The sequence below is a fragment of the Acanthopagrus latus genome, chromosome 12 (genome assembly GCF_904848185.1).
Source record: "Acanthopagrus latus isolate v.2019 chromosome 12, fAcaLat1.1, whole genome shotgun sequence".
In the NCBI taxonomy this organism is placed as follows: Eukaryota; Metazoa; Chordata; class Actinopteri; order Spariformes; family Sparidae; genus Acanthopagrus; species Acanthopagrus latus.
Genome location: NC_051050.1, coordinates 21,196,398 through 21,212,216, shown reverse-complemented (window position 1 = coordinate 21,212,216; position 15,819 = coordinate 21,196,398). Strand labels below are relative to the sequence as shown.

General features: G+C 43.4%; 1 protein-coding gene across 6 annotated transcripts; it reads left to right on the top strand.

The window, feature by feature from the left end:
* The first annotated feature begins 5,956 nt into the window (after window positions 1–5,956).
* LOC119029910 (disabled homolog 2-like) lies at window positions 5,957–15,439 on the top strand. Of its 6 annotated transcripts, XM_037117130.1 has the most exons (17): window positions 5,959–6,222; window positions 6,325–6,434; window positions 7,062–7,095; window positions 9,021–9,297; window positions 9,388–9,527; window positions 9,724–9,822; window positions 9,916–10,047; window positions 10,554–10,637; window positions 10,943–10,969; window positions 11,063–11,110; window positions 11,214–11,276; window positions 12,158–12,781; window positions 13,780–13,909; window positions 14,012–14,623; window positions 14,723–14,859; window positions 14,947–15,039; window positions 15,129–15,439. In XM_037117130.1, the coding sequence occupies exons 4-16, from the start codon at window positions 9,162–9,164 to the stop codon at window positions 15,019–15,021; spliced, it is 2,307 nt and encodes a 768-aa protein (XP_036973025.1). In that variant the 5' UTR covers window positions 5,959–6,222; window positions 6,325–6,434; window positions 7,062–7,095; window positions 9,021–9,161; the 3' UTR covers window positions 15,022–15,039; window positions 15,129–15,439. The 6 variants fall into 6 exon arrangements, with proteins under 6 accessions (XP_036973028.1, XP_036973025.1, XP_036973026.1 ...); XM_037117131.1 differs by lacking the exon at window positions 7,062–7,095; XM_037117133.1 differs by lacking the exons at window positions 6,325–6,434; window positions 7,062–7,095 and having other exon boundaries at window positions 5,957–6,222; window positions 14,950–15,039.
* Window positions 15,440–15,819: the final 380 nt, after the last annotated feature.

Below are 15,819 nucleotides of genomic sequence, written 5' to 3'. Positions count from 1 at the left end.
GATGGACCTCAGAAAAGACAAGTGGTGTTGTGTGTCTGCCCCGATGTCAGTCTTTTAAGCTGCCTCTCTGTCAATTATTATCAAACTGCAAATGGAGCGTGTTGTGCTCATCAGTCAATACGTTGGATTTTAGGCACAGCAATGTTGGTTCAGTGCTCGGAAATTCCCAATTTTATCACATCTCGCTCATCCAGCCGTTGTCATTCTGTTCCCTGGTGGGAGCAAAGCCTCTCCGTGAACATACTAATGATGATTGAAGTGATGATTAATGTCTCCTCATCTCTGCAAAACTGTTATACTGACTGCTCTGATGTACTTTTGATAGTGCTCGTCCCAATTAAAACCACTTAAAACGAGTGACTGGAAACTGATCAAACTATTCTAGAAACGACTTCTTTGAAACCACACAAGCGATGAAACCATGTTGAAGCTGTAATATTATTGCACATTGTGGATTTATTATTAATCAGCATTTCTTGCTGTCAGTGTGAATAGTTGTCACTGTGAGTCACTGCAGCATGGACAAGAGAAGATGTACCTTTTTGACACAGTGAGAAACATATGAGGCAACAAATAAAGTGGAATAAAATACAAATATACACTAATGAATATATAAAGTGTGACAGAAATGCTGTATCTGCAAGGTGGTGTGTGCATATACAGTATATATACATGCAGAAATGTCCTGAGATGTACAAACACTCATACAGACTGTTTGCATCTGCATGTCCATCATGAAGTATAAGTAGTGTAAGATATGAGTTAATGTTGGTTATAGGAGGTACTAGGTGCTTGCATATCGTTGCAATGTTGAGTTCATATTGTCAATTATTGTGTTTTGTTTTAAGATTTTAGGAATAGGAGCATTATTTGGACACAACATGTTGATTTTTTTTTTTTTTTGTGCCTGCCCGATTTTGCAATCAATCAGACGGGTTTACAGGAAAAAGCAGAGCAAATATTTAAAGAGGCAGCTGTAATACATTGACCAAAACACGTCCGTGGTACGTTTAGGTCACCGTCAGAGATTGGGAAACTGTATGGATGCAGAATTCAAACCTCACACACACACACACTTGCTGTGACCGTCAAAGGAAAAGTTTTTCTGTCATTTGTGGTGTTAGGGGTTCCCACCACTTTGCTGAGCCTGAAGTGCATCTCTTTGTCCACAAGATGGCAACATCGAACAGATGACAGTCAATCACAGCAGCTTTTAAGTACGCACGGCTCATGTATAGGGTGAGGGAACACACCAATATAGAGAATAGTTTGCACGCACACTTTCTTTCTCTGACATGTCAACACTGTTTCCTTTTCGTTAATATATTAAAACAGGCCTTGCACAATGCACAGGAAGTTTTAAACCGTTGCACCTAATGATCTGTCATGTGATCTGAGAGGCTTTTGCTGACTCTGCAGTTCTTTGTTCTTCAAAAGGAGGGGAGTGCAGTGTGTAAAAAAAAACAAAACAAAAGAGGAATACAGAACACTGCTGTGTGCAGAGAGAAGAAAACACTGGTGATTTTAAAAGTCGACCGGAGTTATTAGTGGGACTGTGATCGAAACCAGCTGATAAGTCACAATCAGGTGAATCATTATCCGGGGACAGAGAGGTTTGACAGCTGAGAGAGGCCGGAAAATAATCTGCTTTTATCCAACTGATGTCAAATTCTCCTATTCAGCATGACGAGTACTTTCTGCTGACTTAAATAAACACGTTTGGACTATTCCCCCAATGTCTCCAAAGTCAATCTGGGGGCTGCCCTGTCCTGGTTCTTTCCCTGTATCTGCAGGCGGAGCTGGGGTAGTGTAGGGGCTATGTGGTCATGGCCCGCTGGAGAGGCACAAATATGTGCTTAGGTCACCACTTTTACGAGGTTCGGCAGTTTCCTCCCAGCTTTCTCAGGAAACCAGAGGGTAGGTAAGGTGCTTGGCCAATATTTCTCCTGACTAGAAAGACTTCCTGTTTTTAGGGGAGTAAGGGAGGGAGGGAGGGGAGGGGGGCGGTCACTGGAGCTGTGTGGAAACACTTGTGGAACAGCCTACAGCTTTTTACTGTAATCGACGCACTACATCCTATAGAATTTGTCACCATGTGCGACAGAATATGATGACGTTGCTCGCTCGCTTGCTCTGCTCCCCTGCTTTGTGTTGTATTTTTAGATTGAAATGGTTCCAGAGCAGTGAAGGCAGTTGAGAGTTAAAAGGACAGCGAGGATAAAATCTAAGACTACCTCAATTATGGACTGGAGATAAGTAGCTATCTTAGGTTCTGGTTGTGGCTGCAGCCGGGTTCCAGGATTCACGCCCTAAATGCTTGATGTTTGGATTGTGGCCCTTCCTGTCATAAACTGGCAAGGACACTTCCCATTAGATTGTCCCTGTCAGCATTCATATCATAAAAATAAATCCTCTCTTGATGTGTATGCGCTGACCTGGGGCCATCTGGAGTCTGGGTGCTTTTCCTTTTCAACAGAAAGCTTCACGTGTGCTATCCAACATGTCCTCCTGTGTATGCAATTGCACTGGGTGTGACACTGATCCAAACAGACAATGAATCACATTCAGAGGAACAGGGAACCATCGTTTTAACGACGCGTCATCAGACGGCGATGCAGGAGCAGAGAGACACGTCACTGACGGGAAAGGTTAACGACATCTTACACCAGAAAAAAAGGCATTTTTGCAATCCCTGATATTAAGACGTGTAATGTTTAAATGTTGTTGAGCCGATAGATATAAATGTCATCTGTCAGATGTGATGCAGCATCAGCTCTTCACTTCTATCTGGATGTTTTCATGATGGACATATGTATACATTTGGATGAGATGTTCTGCAATTATGAACCAAAGTTTGAATGAGGAACGAGATCAGTGCAGCACTTGGTGACTGAAAACAGACCCTCAGCTAGTCAGTAATCTGGCTTGTGAGGGGCTCATCTCTTGGAAACCAGCCTCTGTCAGCAGAACACAAGATACAAAAGCAGGAAGGACATCCTTCCTCTGTCCCTTTCTCTCTCTCCCTCTCTCTTTTTTTCAGCTCTGACCTCAAACATGCAGTAAACTGTTAGGAGTGCGACTCTTTAAATATCAAGCAACGTAATTTGTTTTCTGTTTTGCCGGGCGAAACATCTGTTTGCAGAACTATACACAGTACATGACCTGTGTATGACCAGGATCAGGGTTGACTCAGGAGGTTTTAGATGTGATTATTACATACGGCTGTTGTGCTCAAGTCCACCTCATCACATCCAGGTCTACATCCACACTGTCCATCGTCTCACCACCACCAGTGTCTGGCCTCCATCAGCGGTTTCCTGTACTACTCAGCGGCTTCACCCTCCCTCCTGGATGCCGCGATGTCAAAGACTCACAGTTCTCATCTGATGTGCACATTGCAATAAATGATGTATTCATTCATAAAGAAGTCTGTTCTGATTGAAGTAACATTATCAACAAAATGTGAAGAGGATGTCTCTGTCAATGCTAACTGCTAAGTCCCAGCCCATTGTGTCTAGTGATGACACTTTGTACCGCAAGAGGTGATAGTCCAGTCAAGCCCCCTTGAATATCAGCTGGGAGACACCTACTTTCTTTATTAAACAGAAAAAAACAACCGTGCACCTTCTGAACTCAAGTTTTTCTCTCAGCTGCACGGTTTACAGAGCTAACAAGCTAACAGCGGCTGGTAGTCACAGTCATAGATAGCTACAGCAAAGATCATAGTGAGGAGAAGCTAGCGGTTAGCCTGGTGATATGCTGCCCACAGTATGTTTGGAGTGACCTTCGACAGATGGCCAAATACCGGCGTGTTGAGTTTTCAGCCGAGACTCAACAATCAGCTATCTTTCTCTAGGAGGCTACATTCTGTTGCTTTTAAAGGTCAAATCAAAGGCACGTTTTGCTCACACACATCTATTCGTATGTGACGATGCAGCTCTTATGCCTCTCCCTAAAACACCAGTGGGTTGGTATTGATCAGAAACAGCATGAAGAAAAATACGTATGAGCTTTTATTGGACTGCAGTGACAAAGACATCATTGTATCAGCTGTGGGGTGTTTATCTGGTGTTTAAGTTGACATCTGTCGTGTAAAAGTTGTCTGACATGTAAAAGTAAAATTGCCAGGGATGGTTCACCATATTAATAAAAACACACACGCACACACACACAATTTCGGAAGTGAAACCCGGCGGTGTGCAGGAAACCAGTCACATTGACATCACTACTCATGTTGGTGCAGATCTCTGTGTTGACGTTTAATCCAGTTTTGTGGCCATACAGCGGGTCTGAATCTCTTTCCCAATGACTTGTCTCTGTTTCTTCATTTTTTTCTTCTCCGTTGAAGCAGCGACAGCTCTTTGTCTTTTTAATTGGCGCTATACGAGCCGCCCCTTATCTTCTCTTAATCATCCCCCAAACAAACATCTATTGATGCCTCTGCAAACATTAAACACAACGCTTCCTGTGTGGCTGGAGTGTTTTTTTTTCTTCCTGGGAAAATCATAAGTGGCACTCGGTGCTTAGAACAGCAAATATGAAAACTGTCATTAGCTACATGGCTTAATCACCCCATGGCATCTGAGGCAAAATAGACATTTAGACTGAGGAAGTTGATGACCCGTTTTCAGCCAGCAGTTTACTGTAATTGCAGTAACACTGCTGCATGGCAAAGGAAACGTCTGGTCTTTTCGAAAGAATTGTGCTGCGTTAGCAACATTGGAGCTTTTCCTCTCTGGTTTGGACTCGTCTTTTGCCCTCATTTCTTTGACATTTTATGATATGACGCTCAGTGTGCACGAGGTTTAGATGATACGAATGAGCTTTTTTTTTTTTTTTTTCTTTGAAAGCCATGCAGCGCTGTGGACCCGCAGTGTTGGCAGAGGAAGGTGGGATATTTTCATGGTTTTCCGGTTATCAGTTCGGTCTCTGCCACAAATGCTGAGCAACGAGGAATCCTTCTTCATCTCAGCCAAGTCTTTGCCACTTTTTCACCACTAATAGATAGGCTGTTGTGATTACCAATAACAAGGGAGGTTGCAACTGCACTAAATATCTAGACATAACTTAACAGCCTGGTCGTTGTAACGGAGACCTAGTTGGGAGGTCATTTTTAGGAAATTTAGAGCTAAAATACCTTTTATTAGTCTAATTGGGGGCATTGAAACAAGCCATTGAGACAACAATGACATATTATCATAGTTTTGGTGATACTGGGCACTTTGAAACAACATGAATGGTTTATTTAGACCTGGATACAACAATGATGACGCTTGGTCTTGCTTTCAGGTTTGCAAAGTTGTCACTCGCAGAAGAAAGAAAAAAGAAGAAAGAAACTACAACTTAGCGTGCTAACCAGCTAGCCACCCGCAGTCCTGTCTCATAATGTAATCTTGTACTGGCAGGAGCTGACAGTCTGATAGCTACACATGTCAGCTGTTAACATAATACACGAACAAAATAAACTCTAACTAAACTGCAAACCCTCTGAATTCAACAAAGTAAAACAGCATGAAGCTGTGTTGTCCTTTACGGTCAGTTTGAGTTTCTTTGCATAGTTTGTTTCAGCAATTAAGGTCTTTGCAGTGTATTCCCCAAAGCAACATAATGCACCTTTAAATTGACAAACATCACATGTGTGCAGTTCATGGCACAGTTGTCTTTCTCTGCCATACATATTTAACATCTAATGTTAAACCTGATTGAAGAGCTCTGAATTAGATCTGCTGCTGCTGCTTTAATGGAGGACACACTGTATTTGTGAAGTGATTTTAAAAATAAGAATCACATCAAATCAAATCCGTTTCCCCCGTGATATAACACAACATCTGACGTGACCCACTTTTCCTCTACGTGTGTCTCCATATGGGCCATCTGACCGCCGCTGATATTCTCGTTCACGTGAACGCACCGCCCCCCCTCTCTCTCTCGCTCTCGCTCGCTCTCTCCAAGTTGAAATCTGCAGTGCGTTAGGTCTGTCCGCCTGTCAGTCAGTGAAGGGGTTAAACTGGGAGTTCTGCAGCAGTCTCTCCTTTCTGTCCACGGCGTTTAGCGGAAAACATCTGACTCCTGCTCCGTTTTCCGACGCTCTGTTTGGCTTCTACTCATTTTTTTGTTTTGTTGCGCCGGAGCTGCGGAGGAGTCATCGCCGGGGATCAGAAAGCAGAGTTTCTACATCTTTTAACTGCGCGCTTTCTCCCCCCCCACCCCCCAAAAACACAGGTAGGTGTTTGCTGTGTCGGTAACTTTTTTTCTGTTTTTCTTTCCATCCATGCATGAATTAAGGATCTGCCACAAGACTACAGGTTGTTTTTCTTTTAACAGAGTAAGGTTCAAGTGTCGCCTGTAAAAAGCCATGATGATGACCTGAAGCTGGGAGCTGCTCTTCAGCCTTGAAACTGACCTCAAATCAGTTTTGTTTTTCCAGATTAACTGTAGGGAAAGGCTCATCACTTTTCTCTGGGGAGGGTGAACTTTCAGCATTTCTCTGTTGTCATTTGTGACTCACTCTGTGGCTCCTTTCCTGTCTCAACTGTTGGAATAACAAACATTATAAAACACTTTTTTCTCCCTCTTTTTCCAGAACACTCTCTTCTCAAAATTTAAATCTGTCACCCCCCCCCCAAAAAAAGGTTTTAAGTTGCATCTTTCAGCCACAGATCTACATATCTGTACCCTCGCCTTGTTGCACAAAAACACACATTTTGTATGAAAGTGTCTGCATGCCCTTTGTGTTCACAGTGGGCCTGTGGTATTTCACCATCTCATTCACTTGCAGACTGAGTCATTTCCTCTGATTTCCTCCAGATGTGCAGCAGTTTACGTTTCCTGACGGCCCAGGATTGTGACATTTCTGCCCCTTGCACGCCAGTTATTCTGCTGACAAATATGAATTCACACTTTTGTCGCTTTGTGACTGTTTGTGTCACACAGCTTCACGCCCCCCCCCCCCGCGCGCTTCCCATCGTTCATCTGGATCCATCAGAAGAGCCGTCATTTGTTGTTAAAGTGTAATCCGTTAACTCCAATCTGCGGCTGACATTTTGCCCTTTTTTTATCAGCCCCTGTCCTCCAGCTCCAGGGACTCTGCCAAATGTAAGTTACTGGACAAGCGCGGTCATGTGTCAGGCTCGTGTAAATGGAGCATCAACAAGTGATTAGGGTTGTGTCTTGTTTTTTTTTTTTTCTATGCTTTCTTGCACAGAAAACAGCCTGTGTGTCACTGTGTCTCTCAAGGAACTTGAATGTCACCGAGTGGAACTGTGAACGCAGCAGGCCCTTTCCCTGCTCGTTTTCTTGGAATTAAATCCGGTGCTGGTGGATAAAATGACGTTTTTTATTGTTTTACAGCTGTACAGTAGCTCTTGTGATGTGACAACTCATTGAAACAGCTAGTGAAAACACTTGGTGGTGGAAAAAAAAAACAGCGTTGGTCCCTGGGTTGTTTACAGAATCTGTGTATTTGTGTGTCGGTACCCTATAAAGGGTTAGATATGATTCTTAGAGAGGTAACAGCTGGCACAAACCAGGAACACACTCACTGGCCTCCACAGTTCCTGTCTCTTATCTTATCTCCTGTGACTCTCATTTCCTTTATGAATCAAACAAATTACCTTCCGTAATCACACAGGTGCATTTGGATTGTTCTCCCATCACATCGTCGCTGCTGAGTGTTGGCTTTATTGGCAGCCTGATAATGTGGACAGCGTTGTCAGTAAATGATCGTTCCAAAGGCTCCAATCATCGTTTCATAGATGCTTAGCTGGGCATCACGGGATCTCTTGCTCCTCTAGCGTAAGATTAACCTCAGGTAATTGCTCAACCTTTGCCCACTTTCAACCTTTGGTCCGTCCTCCGGCGCTCACAGCCTCTTTACACTCGTATCGAAGCCAGTGTTGCTTCTGGAACTGGTCCTAAAGGTATGTACGTCTCACGCAGAGCAGTGTTTGACTTGGTAGTTTTCCAGTGGTTTTTGCAGAGCTGGAGTTCTTTATGGCTGATTGTCACTGATTGCTTGATTCATTAGGTGACTAAATGTTGTCTGTGGTTAATCCACATGGCATGAGTTTATTATATGTGATGTGATTGAGGAGAGGTAGGTGAACAGAACCTCGCCGGAGCGTCCGCTACAGTCGGCTGTGATTTTTGTCTCATGTGACACGGCCCTTGTGTTTCCTGCATGGTGAATACAGAGAGGTTCAGAACTGATGATTGATGATGATGTTTCTGATGATGAGCCATGTTTGGCACAGCTCAGATATTTTAAAAAGGGTTTTTTTTTAATGAGTCTGAAACATAACTTACAAAATCTGGAGTCTAAGAAGTTGTCTTTTAATGGTCCTCCCTTAATAAAGTTTTATGGATTCAAGACGTGCAGGACCTTTAGGATCTTAGGGATCTTTACAGGGCTGAACAACTGACACAGCAGGGTTAAAGTGTGTTTGTCCCGTCCTTATGAGACTGATGTTTTATGGGTCATGTGTCTTCTTCTGCTTCTCTGTCAGGAGGGTGGTTGTAAACGGTCACTGTGGATTGTTAAAAGAATGTGATTGTTTATGAGGTTTTCGGCAGCTGCTTGAGAAACCTTTTTTAAATTCAAGCTGCAGAAGCTGAATTTGTATGATTTAAGGTGAGATGTAAGAAAAGGCTGCAGTGCTGCACAGATGCCCTGGCTGACTGATGTGGTTCTCCAGATGTAAGAAAACGTGTTTTTCTTTTGGGCGCGGATCCCAACAAATGACACAGCATCATTATTTCACAAGTTTTTTTTTTTTTTTCAGTGAAAATGAGAATGTGAAGCAACAGCGATCCGTCCAAGAAATCATGAATCATATCACAATCACAGTTTGATTCATTTTACTCATCATGCAGCCCTGCTTTTGACCAGTGACTTATTAGCAGTTTCACCAGGGAACAGTGTGTATTAACATTCCTTCTCCTTCACCTTTCTTTTTTTTTTTCTTCTTCTTCTCTCTCTCCCCACATGCACTGTCACCACTTCGCCTGTTTTCCTCCTCCAGACAACCAACAAGAAAAGCATGTGTGGGTGTTAGGAGTCATCTGTTCGGTTGACCTCGCTGACCCCTGAACACGGAGCTGCCGTCTGCTTTACGCCCAGCCCCCCTTTCCCCTGGCCGTTCAACTGAGGCTCCCTCCACACCATGTCTGCAGAGGTGGAGAACAGCGCGCCCGTCCCTCCTGCTGATCCCAGCGTCGCGTCCCCGACCACAGCCTCCAACAGCCCCCCCACCTCCCCCGCCACATCCAAGGTCCCATTCAGGAAAGAGAAGAAGAAGGGTGAGTGACAGAAAAATGTGATGATTGTAGTTAATTCCAAGATTTATCTCCTCCGGAACTTTTAGAAATGATAGCTTTGTTGCTTTACAGTTTCAGAGAAGACAGATGAGTACCTGGTGGGCAGGTTTCAAGGGGACGGCGTGAGGTACAAGGCCAAGCTGATTGGCGTCGATGATGTCCAAGAGGCCAGAGGAGACAAGATGTGCCAGGACTCCATGATGAAACTCAAGGTACAGCGTGGGGCCTCGGAGTGTGCTCTGCTAGCTTTATAACTATAATAAAACCTGAATCTCTAATGTTTTCCAATACACATATTTATACACAGATTTGCTGCAGCAGCAGAGGGCGACAGTGTGCACAAAATGTACAGAAATTAGGGTTTGTTAAGATAAAAGGTCAGACTATATATTATTTATCTTCCACCAGGGTATGGCCGTAGCTGCTCGGTCCCAAGGCAAACACAAACAGAGGATCTGGATCAACATTTCCTTGTCGGGCATCAAGATCATCGATGAGAGATCGGGGGTGAGTTCTGCCGTCTCCTTCCCATTACCGTCACATCGCACTCGGTTGATTTTCGATTGGCCAGCTGGTAAAACAATGGTCTTTGTATCCCAGGTGATTGAACATGAGCACGTGGTGAACAAGATCTCCTTCATCGCCCGAGACGTGACAGACAACAGGGCGTTTGGTTACGTGTGCGGAGCAGAAGGGCAGCATCAGTTCTTTGCCATAAAGACCGCACAACAGGTGATACACACTCGCACAGTCACACTCTGGACATCAACGCAATCGTAACTCCTCTTATTCTCTCTTATTGCTTGTATTACCTTGTATTATTTAGCTTTCATGATCTTAAAGGTGCACTTTGTAAGAATACTAGTTGAAAACATAAAAAAAAAAATCATCAACAAAATGTCAAGAAAAAACCGTTTTGTCGTTATGATAGCGATGTTTTGCGTTGTGGTGATAGCTTGCTGATCAGCTAGCCTTGGTCCGAAGCTACTCTGCTAGCTGTGTAAGACTCAACACTTCCCCAGACCTCTCAGTCAGGACAGCTATCTGGATGGCTAAATTGAGCTAACTTGCTAACGACAGCTACAGTGAGCAGCAGTTAGCGACTACTTGTTTTGAGGATGAAGTTGGCAGCTGGCCAATTCTTTCATAGTGAACCTTTTTAACTACCTGTCTTTTATCGTCATCTTATGCAATCAGCTATGAAAATAAAGGTTGGGTGGATTTCCTTCACCTCACAGGCAGAGCCGCTGGTGGTTGACCTGAAAGATCTGTTCCATGTCATCTTCAACATGAGGAAGAAGGAGGCAGAGGCCTCGCAGAAGGTAACTGTTCCCAGAGGCGTTTGACTTTAAACTGGAAAAAGTTTTTTTTTTTCTTCTTCTTCTTCCAAAAAGCTGAACAGTGAAAACATTTTCTCTCCGAAAGAAAAGCACTTTGGCATTGGTCGTGTGGGAGGGCTGACAGGGTACACACTGTGTGCACTACCTGCTGGATGCCAACACTGCCTCTCTGTGTTCCTTCAATGAATCACATCTTCAGACATTCCACTGAAATGATGTGAAATGACACATGCCTCGGTGAAATAAGAAAATGAGTACAATCATTAACAGTCTGCCTCTGTTTACAGGGTGAAAATGGCAGCGCTGTAGTTGAGGTAAGCACTTGGAAGCGTGCGTTGTTTTTCCTCTTTCAGTGCTCCCTTTAAAATCCTTACTCAACCTTCTGCTTTTTTCCATGTTGTCCTCAGAATGGAAGCGACGCCTCGCTAAGTGTGGACAAAGCAAAAGCTGCCCAAGTAGGAATTTCTGCTCTGTTGTGTTTACAGTTGAATATTAATTTGAAGGATTTATTAAGAGCTGAATAAATACAGTACGTTTCTGTTCCCTTTTGACATCCAGCCAGTGGAGCAGCTCGACCTTTTTGGAGACATGTCGACCCCTCCAGACATCCAGGCTCCAAATGTAAGTGTGGTGCCATAGTGTAAAATGTTCCCTTCATTTGGGCAACATAGTGGAAACATAGTCAATGAAGTGTAGCTGGATATTTACAGTATTATACTTTTTTGACACAACTTAAAGGTGCCAAATTCTTTTCTTTTTTTAATAAATAGAGCAGTCTTTGTGCTATAGAAGTGCTGTGAAAGTATCAGCAGCAATGGACAGTATCAGTATCAGACTTTTATGCTGTATTATTTCGCTAGGGGAAGATTTTTTGAAAATGGTAAGAATAATGCAGTCGTATCACTATGTTTTTCTACATGCTGTGTTTTGATCTGATTTAATGCATTTGTAAGAAGAAAAAAAAACATGTCTCCAATGAATAACTTCAGTACATCCAAGATCATTCCATGTGCAATGAACTCAATTCTTAAAAAGTCACATTTGTTTGTGTTTAATTACTGATTGGGAGTATCAGATTTTAGAAATTGTACAATTTAGACTTAAGTCAAAGGACCTTTTTAAGAATTGAGTGTCTGCTCCATGTATACCAATCTCAATGTTGTCTATCAAACCTTAAAGCTGCTACAAGTAGAATCTATTGAAGAGACATTGGTGTTGACTTTTGTGACACCTGGAGTCTTGTACCTGTGGTGTTTTCCTTGATGTTGTCCAAGGAAGTAAGAATCTATGTAAGAACAACTTTGTTTTTTTTTCCTGGAAGAAGGACTTTAAACTGTGTTACTTGGAGGTCAATATTCTACAGGTAGCAGCTTTAAAATCTCTTGTCTTTTCACACCATGTAATTCATTTTTCATTTTGGTAACACGTGTTTTTCTCCCTCTGCAGAACTGATTCATAAATTCTTCTTTTCTCTCTCCCACTGTCCCTCTCATGTTAACCAGGACTCTAATGATATTCTCTTGCTGGACTTCTCTGCTGAAGTTGACAGCAATCAGAATTGCATAAAGGGAAACTCCTTTGTAACTTCCTGTGCCCCCGACCGTCGGGCATCTCCCCAGACAGAGAATCCCTTTTCCTCCACATTTGGCTACTTTCCAACCCCCGACACTGACCCTTTCAGAGATGACCCCCTTTCTAAATCACCCACTCGGTCGGCATCCGATAATCCACACATCTCCCTCACCACCACTAATCACCTAAACAGCACTGCTGGCAACGCTAGTAATACAATTACCAATGGTGGTTTGAAGGGAGACTCTGAACACCTCAGTCAGCAGATAAATGGGTTATCCAGTAAGACCATGATCCTCGCTCTCAGTAACGGACAGTGGCCACTGGGGGGCAAAATATCTCAGGGCAACACGATTACCATGATGGACGGGAATGACTCTGGACTGGCTCTGTCAAACAAAAACCCATTTTTTGACTCATCTTTGCAAACTGCCCCTTCCTCTAACGGCATAACTCTGCCCCCGCAACCCCCGGTGACGATTAGCAAGGATTCAGTAGTCATAAATCCGCCTCCACAGAGCTCTAAGGCTGGACGAGGTCGACGGAGTGCAAAGGTGAAATTCCATAGCTAGATGAATCGCAGTAGAGAGATGCATGTGTGATGCCTGAAAATGGGTTTATGCACAATACGTTTGCTAACACCTCCCTTTCTGAGCATTTGGGTTTTGCATTGGTGTCTCACAGGAACGTGCAAGGGATGCATTTGGTTAAGATGACATACAAGGCCTGTAATTAGGGAATACTGTTAAGGGCTTGTCATTTGGATCCGTCCTGTCTTTTTGCATGCACCGGTGGTCACATGCTTCTCTAACTGGCTTCAAAGAATAACACTTTGACCCTTTTTTTCATCTCCGCTCTTAATCTGTTTTCTAACAATCATGCTTCAGTGACAAAAGCCCAGGTGAGTGGCAAAGCATGCATATGTATTCATCTTTAGGCAAATCAAGGCTATTTCTGACTAGATGATTGTGGTTAATAATTTTTAGCTGTAATACTATTTTTTAAGTATTGAATAGTTTATTGGTTATTATATAAAGAAATTATGTCATAGTGCTGCTCAGTCTCTTATATCGTCCAGTTGGTGTTGTTCCTGGAACATCATAATTAATGTTTATCCAGGATCATCACAGTAATGTTTTTCCTGAAATTAACCAAGTATTTTTGTTCCTTAAACGTATCCAAAACCATTTGGCCCCAATAGCTTGCTCCAGAGATGGACTTCATTTCTTTTTTTACGAGTTGAACTGATGGTCCTGGAGCGACATAAAAGGTCTGATTTGTTGAGCATTGTTCCCATTTCATCAGATACTGACACTTTGGGTTGCCTGGGCTGGCCACCAACCCAAAGCATCAGTATTTGAAGAGTTGGGAATGAAACAATCAAATATCTTACAGATTGGACACTTAATTAGTTGTTCCAGGTCAGCTGCAATAATGGGCCCTGAAATGTCATTATTTCTGATGTTCTAGGAACAACACCAACAGGGTGACATCAGGTACACCAATGTGGTGCAGCTGTACTTCATATTTTTGCTTTATTTTCTGTGAATAGTCCACAGCTAGTGACCTGTTTGGAGCAGACCTGTTTGCTGCTCCTGCTCCCTCTGAAGCGTCACCTGCTTCAGCTGACCTTTTCAACAGTACACCTGCCAGCTCCACTCCATCCTCCATAGCTGCTCTTGGTAATCAACAAGAGGGGAACTTTGTGTCTTATCCAAATTTGAAGATGTTGTTTGGACTTTAATCGCCTCTAAACGTGCATATTCCTTTGTCTTTATATTCAGGGAATCTTCAGTTGGGTCCTCCAGCTACCACATGTATCCCTGCTGCAGGCATGTGGGGAGCCGCCACCACTGCACCCTCCATGTTCGCCATGCCGGGAATGAGCGCTCCAGTCCCAAGGCATCCCAGCTTCCCGCAGCCATCTGCCTTTGGTGGTCTACCAATACCACCCACAGCCTGGGGCCAGTTTCCACCTCACATTGCTCCACCTTTATCCCCACCCCACATCTTTCCTGCACCTCCAGCTGCTGGGCCAGCAGGAGCCATGACCAATCCTTTCCTGTCGGGTGCATTCCCTGCGATGGGTGACCAGCAAGGCCCGGCACGCCCTCCTCCAAGGCCACCGGCTAAGGAAGTAAGGGTAGAAAACAGTGCCTTCACAGCTTTGGACCCCCTCGGAGATAAAGAGAAGAAGACTGGAAAGGACATGTTCAAGGACTTCCAGATTGCCAAACCCCCTGCCATCCCGGCGAGGAAAGGGGAGTCCAACGCCGCTCCAGCCGCCAACAACAACGTGGCATTCGATCAGTACTTTTCCAGTAAAGTGGGCTTGGCTCAGGATACCGCAGATCATGACGACTTTGAAATCAAGCAAATGCCACCAGTTGTTAATGGTAAACCAGCTGCGGTTAGGCATAGGAGTCCACGCAGTTTAACTTTTGCAAGAAGACTGTGAGATCCGTCACTAACCGTGTCCTCTGTCTTCTCTTTAGATATTCCTAAACCAGCTCCTGCTACAGCTGCAGCACCAGCCTTCTCCTCTACTCCCGCTGCAAACAGTCAAGACATGTTTGATGACGCATTTGGAGCCCCAAATTCCAGTCCGTTTGGAGCACCACCTGTAGCTATGGTACAGACGATTCACACAGACACATACAATGTATACCACACGCCAAGTGTCACAGTATTCATTTGTAATTTTTTCTTAACCTTACAGCAGACGGCTACAGCTGGTCAGACTGCTGGTTCAACGGCTGCTTTTGGGGATCCATTTGGAAATCCCTTTGCTTGACCATAACTTTGTGTATAAGTAAGTGTTCATATTTGTTCATTTCCGAACCTGAATTTATATAAGATGAGGACCGCTTTGACTTTTGTCCCTTCTCTCTGCCCTCACAGTTGAAATGGTGAAAATGGAGACCCTCACATCAAATAACATCTTTGGGACGAGCCGCGCAAGACAATCCAAAATGATGAACTCTTCTTACTCTCGTCCCTGACCCGTCCTTCTTTTGTTGTTGTTGTTGTCTTTTTTTTCTGTCCAATCAGTAGTTCCCTTATTGCTAAAGACCACTGATCTAAGAAGTAAATGTTTTGTCATGATCTGCTGAAGAACGAAATGTGGTGTGTGTGGGAGAACGGGCATGTCCAAAGAGGTTCACTGCTGATGCTGTCTGTGTTTAAAGAAATAAAATAATTCAATCATAACACTGCAAGGTGTTGGCACATTCCATTCCATTCCATTCCATTCCATTCCATTCCATTCCATTCCAGTCCATTGTCCTCTTCAGACTGAGTTTGCCATTGGTGAACACTAGTGAGTTCAGAAATTTCTTTGTGTGCAGGATCTCAACTAGATTTAATTGTAACAAATGCCATTTCTCACTAAAGAAGAAGTAAAATTATCAGCAAAACGTACTTAAAGTATCAAAAGTTAAAGTAATAATGCAAAAGAATGGCTAAATTAAGTCTTTATTATTAGGCTATATAATAGATTCGTCACTGATTTAATAATTTAAATCCACAAAGTAACTAACATATACAGTATCTGTCAAAATGTGTTTATCAGTGGGTATAGAAATGTGTGCTT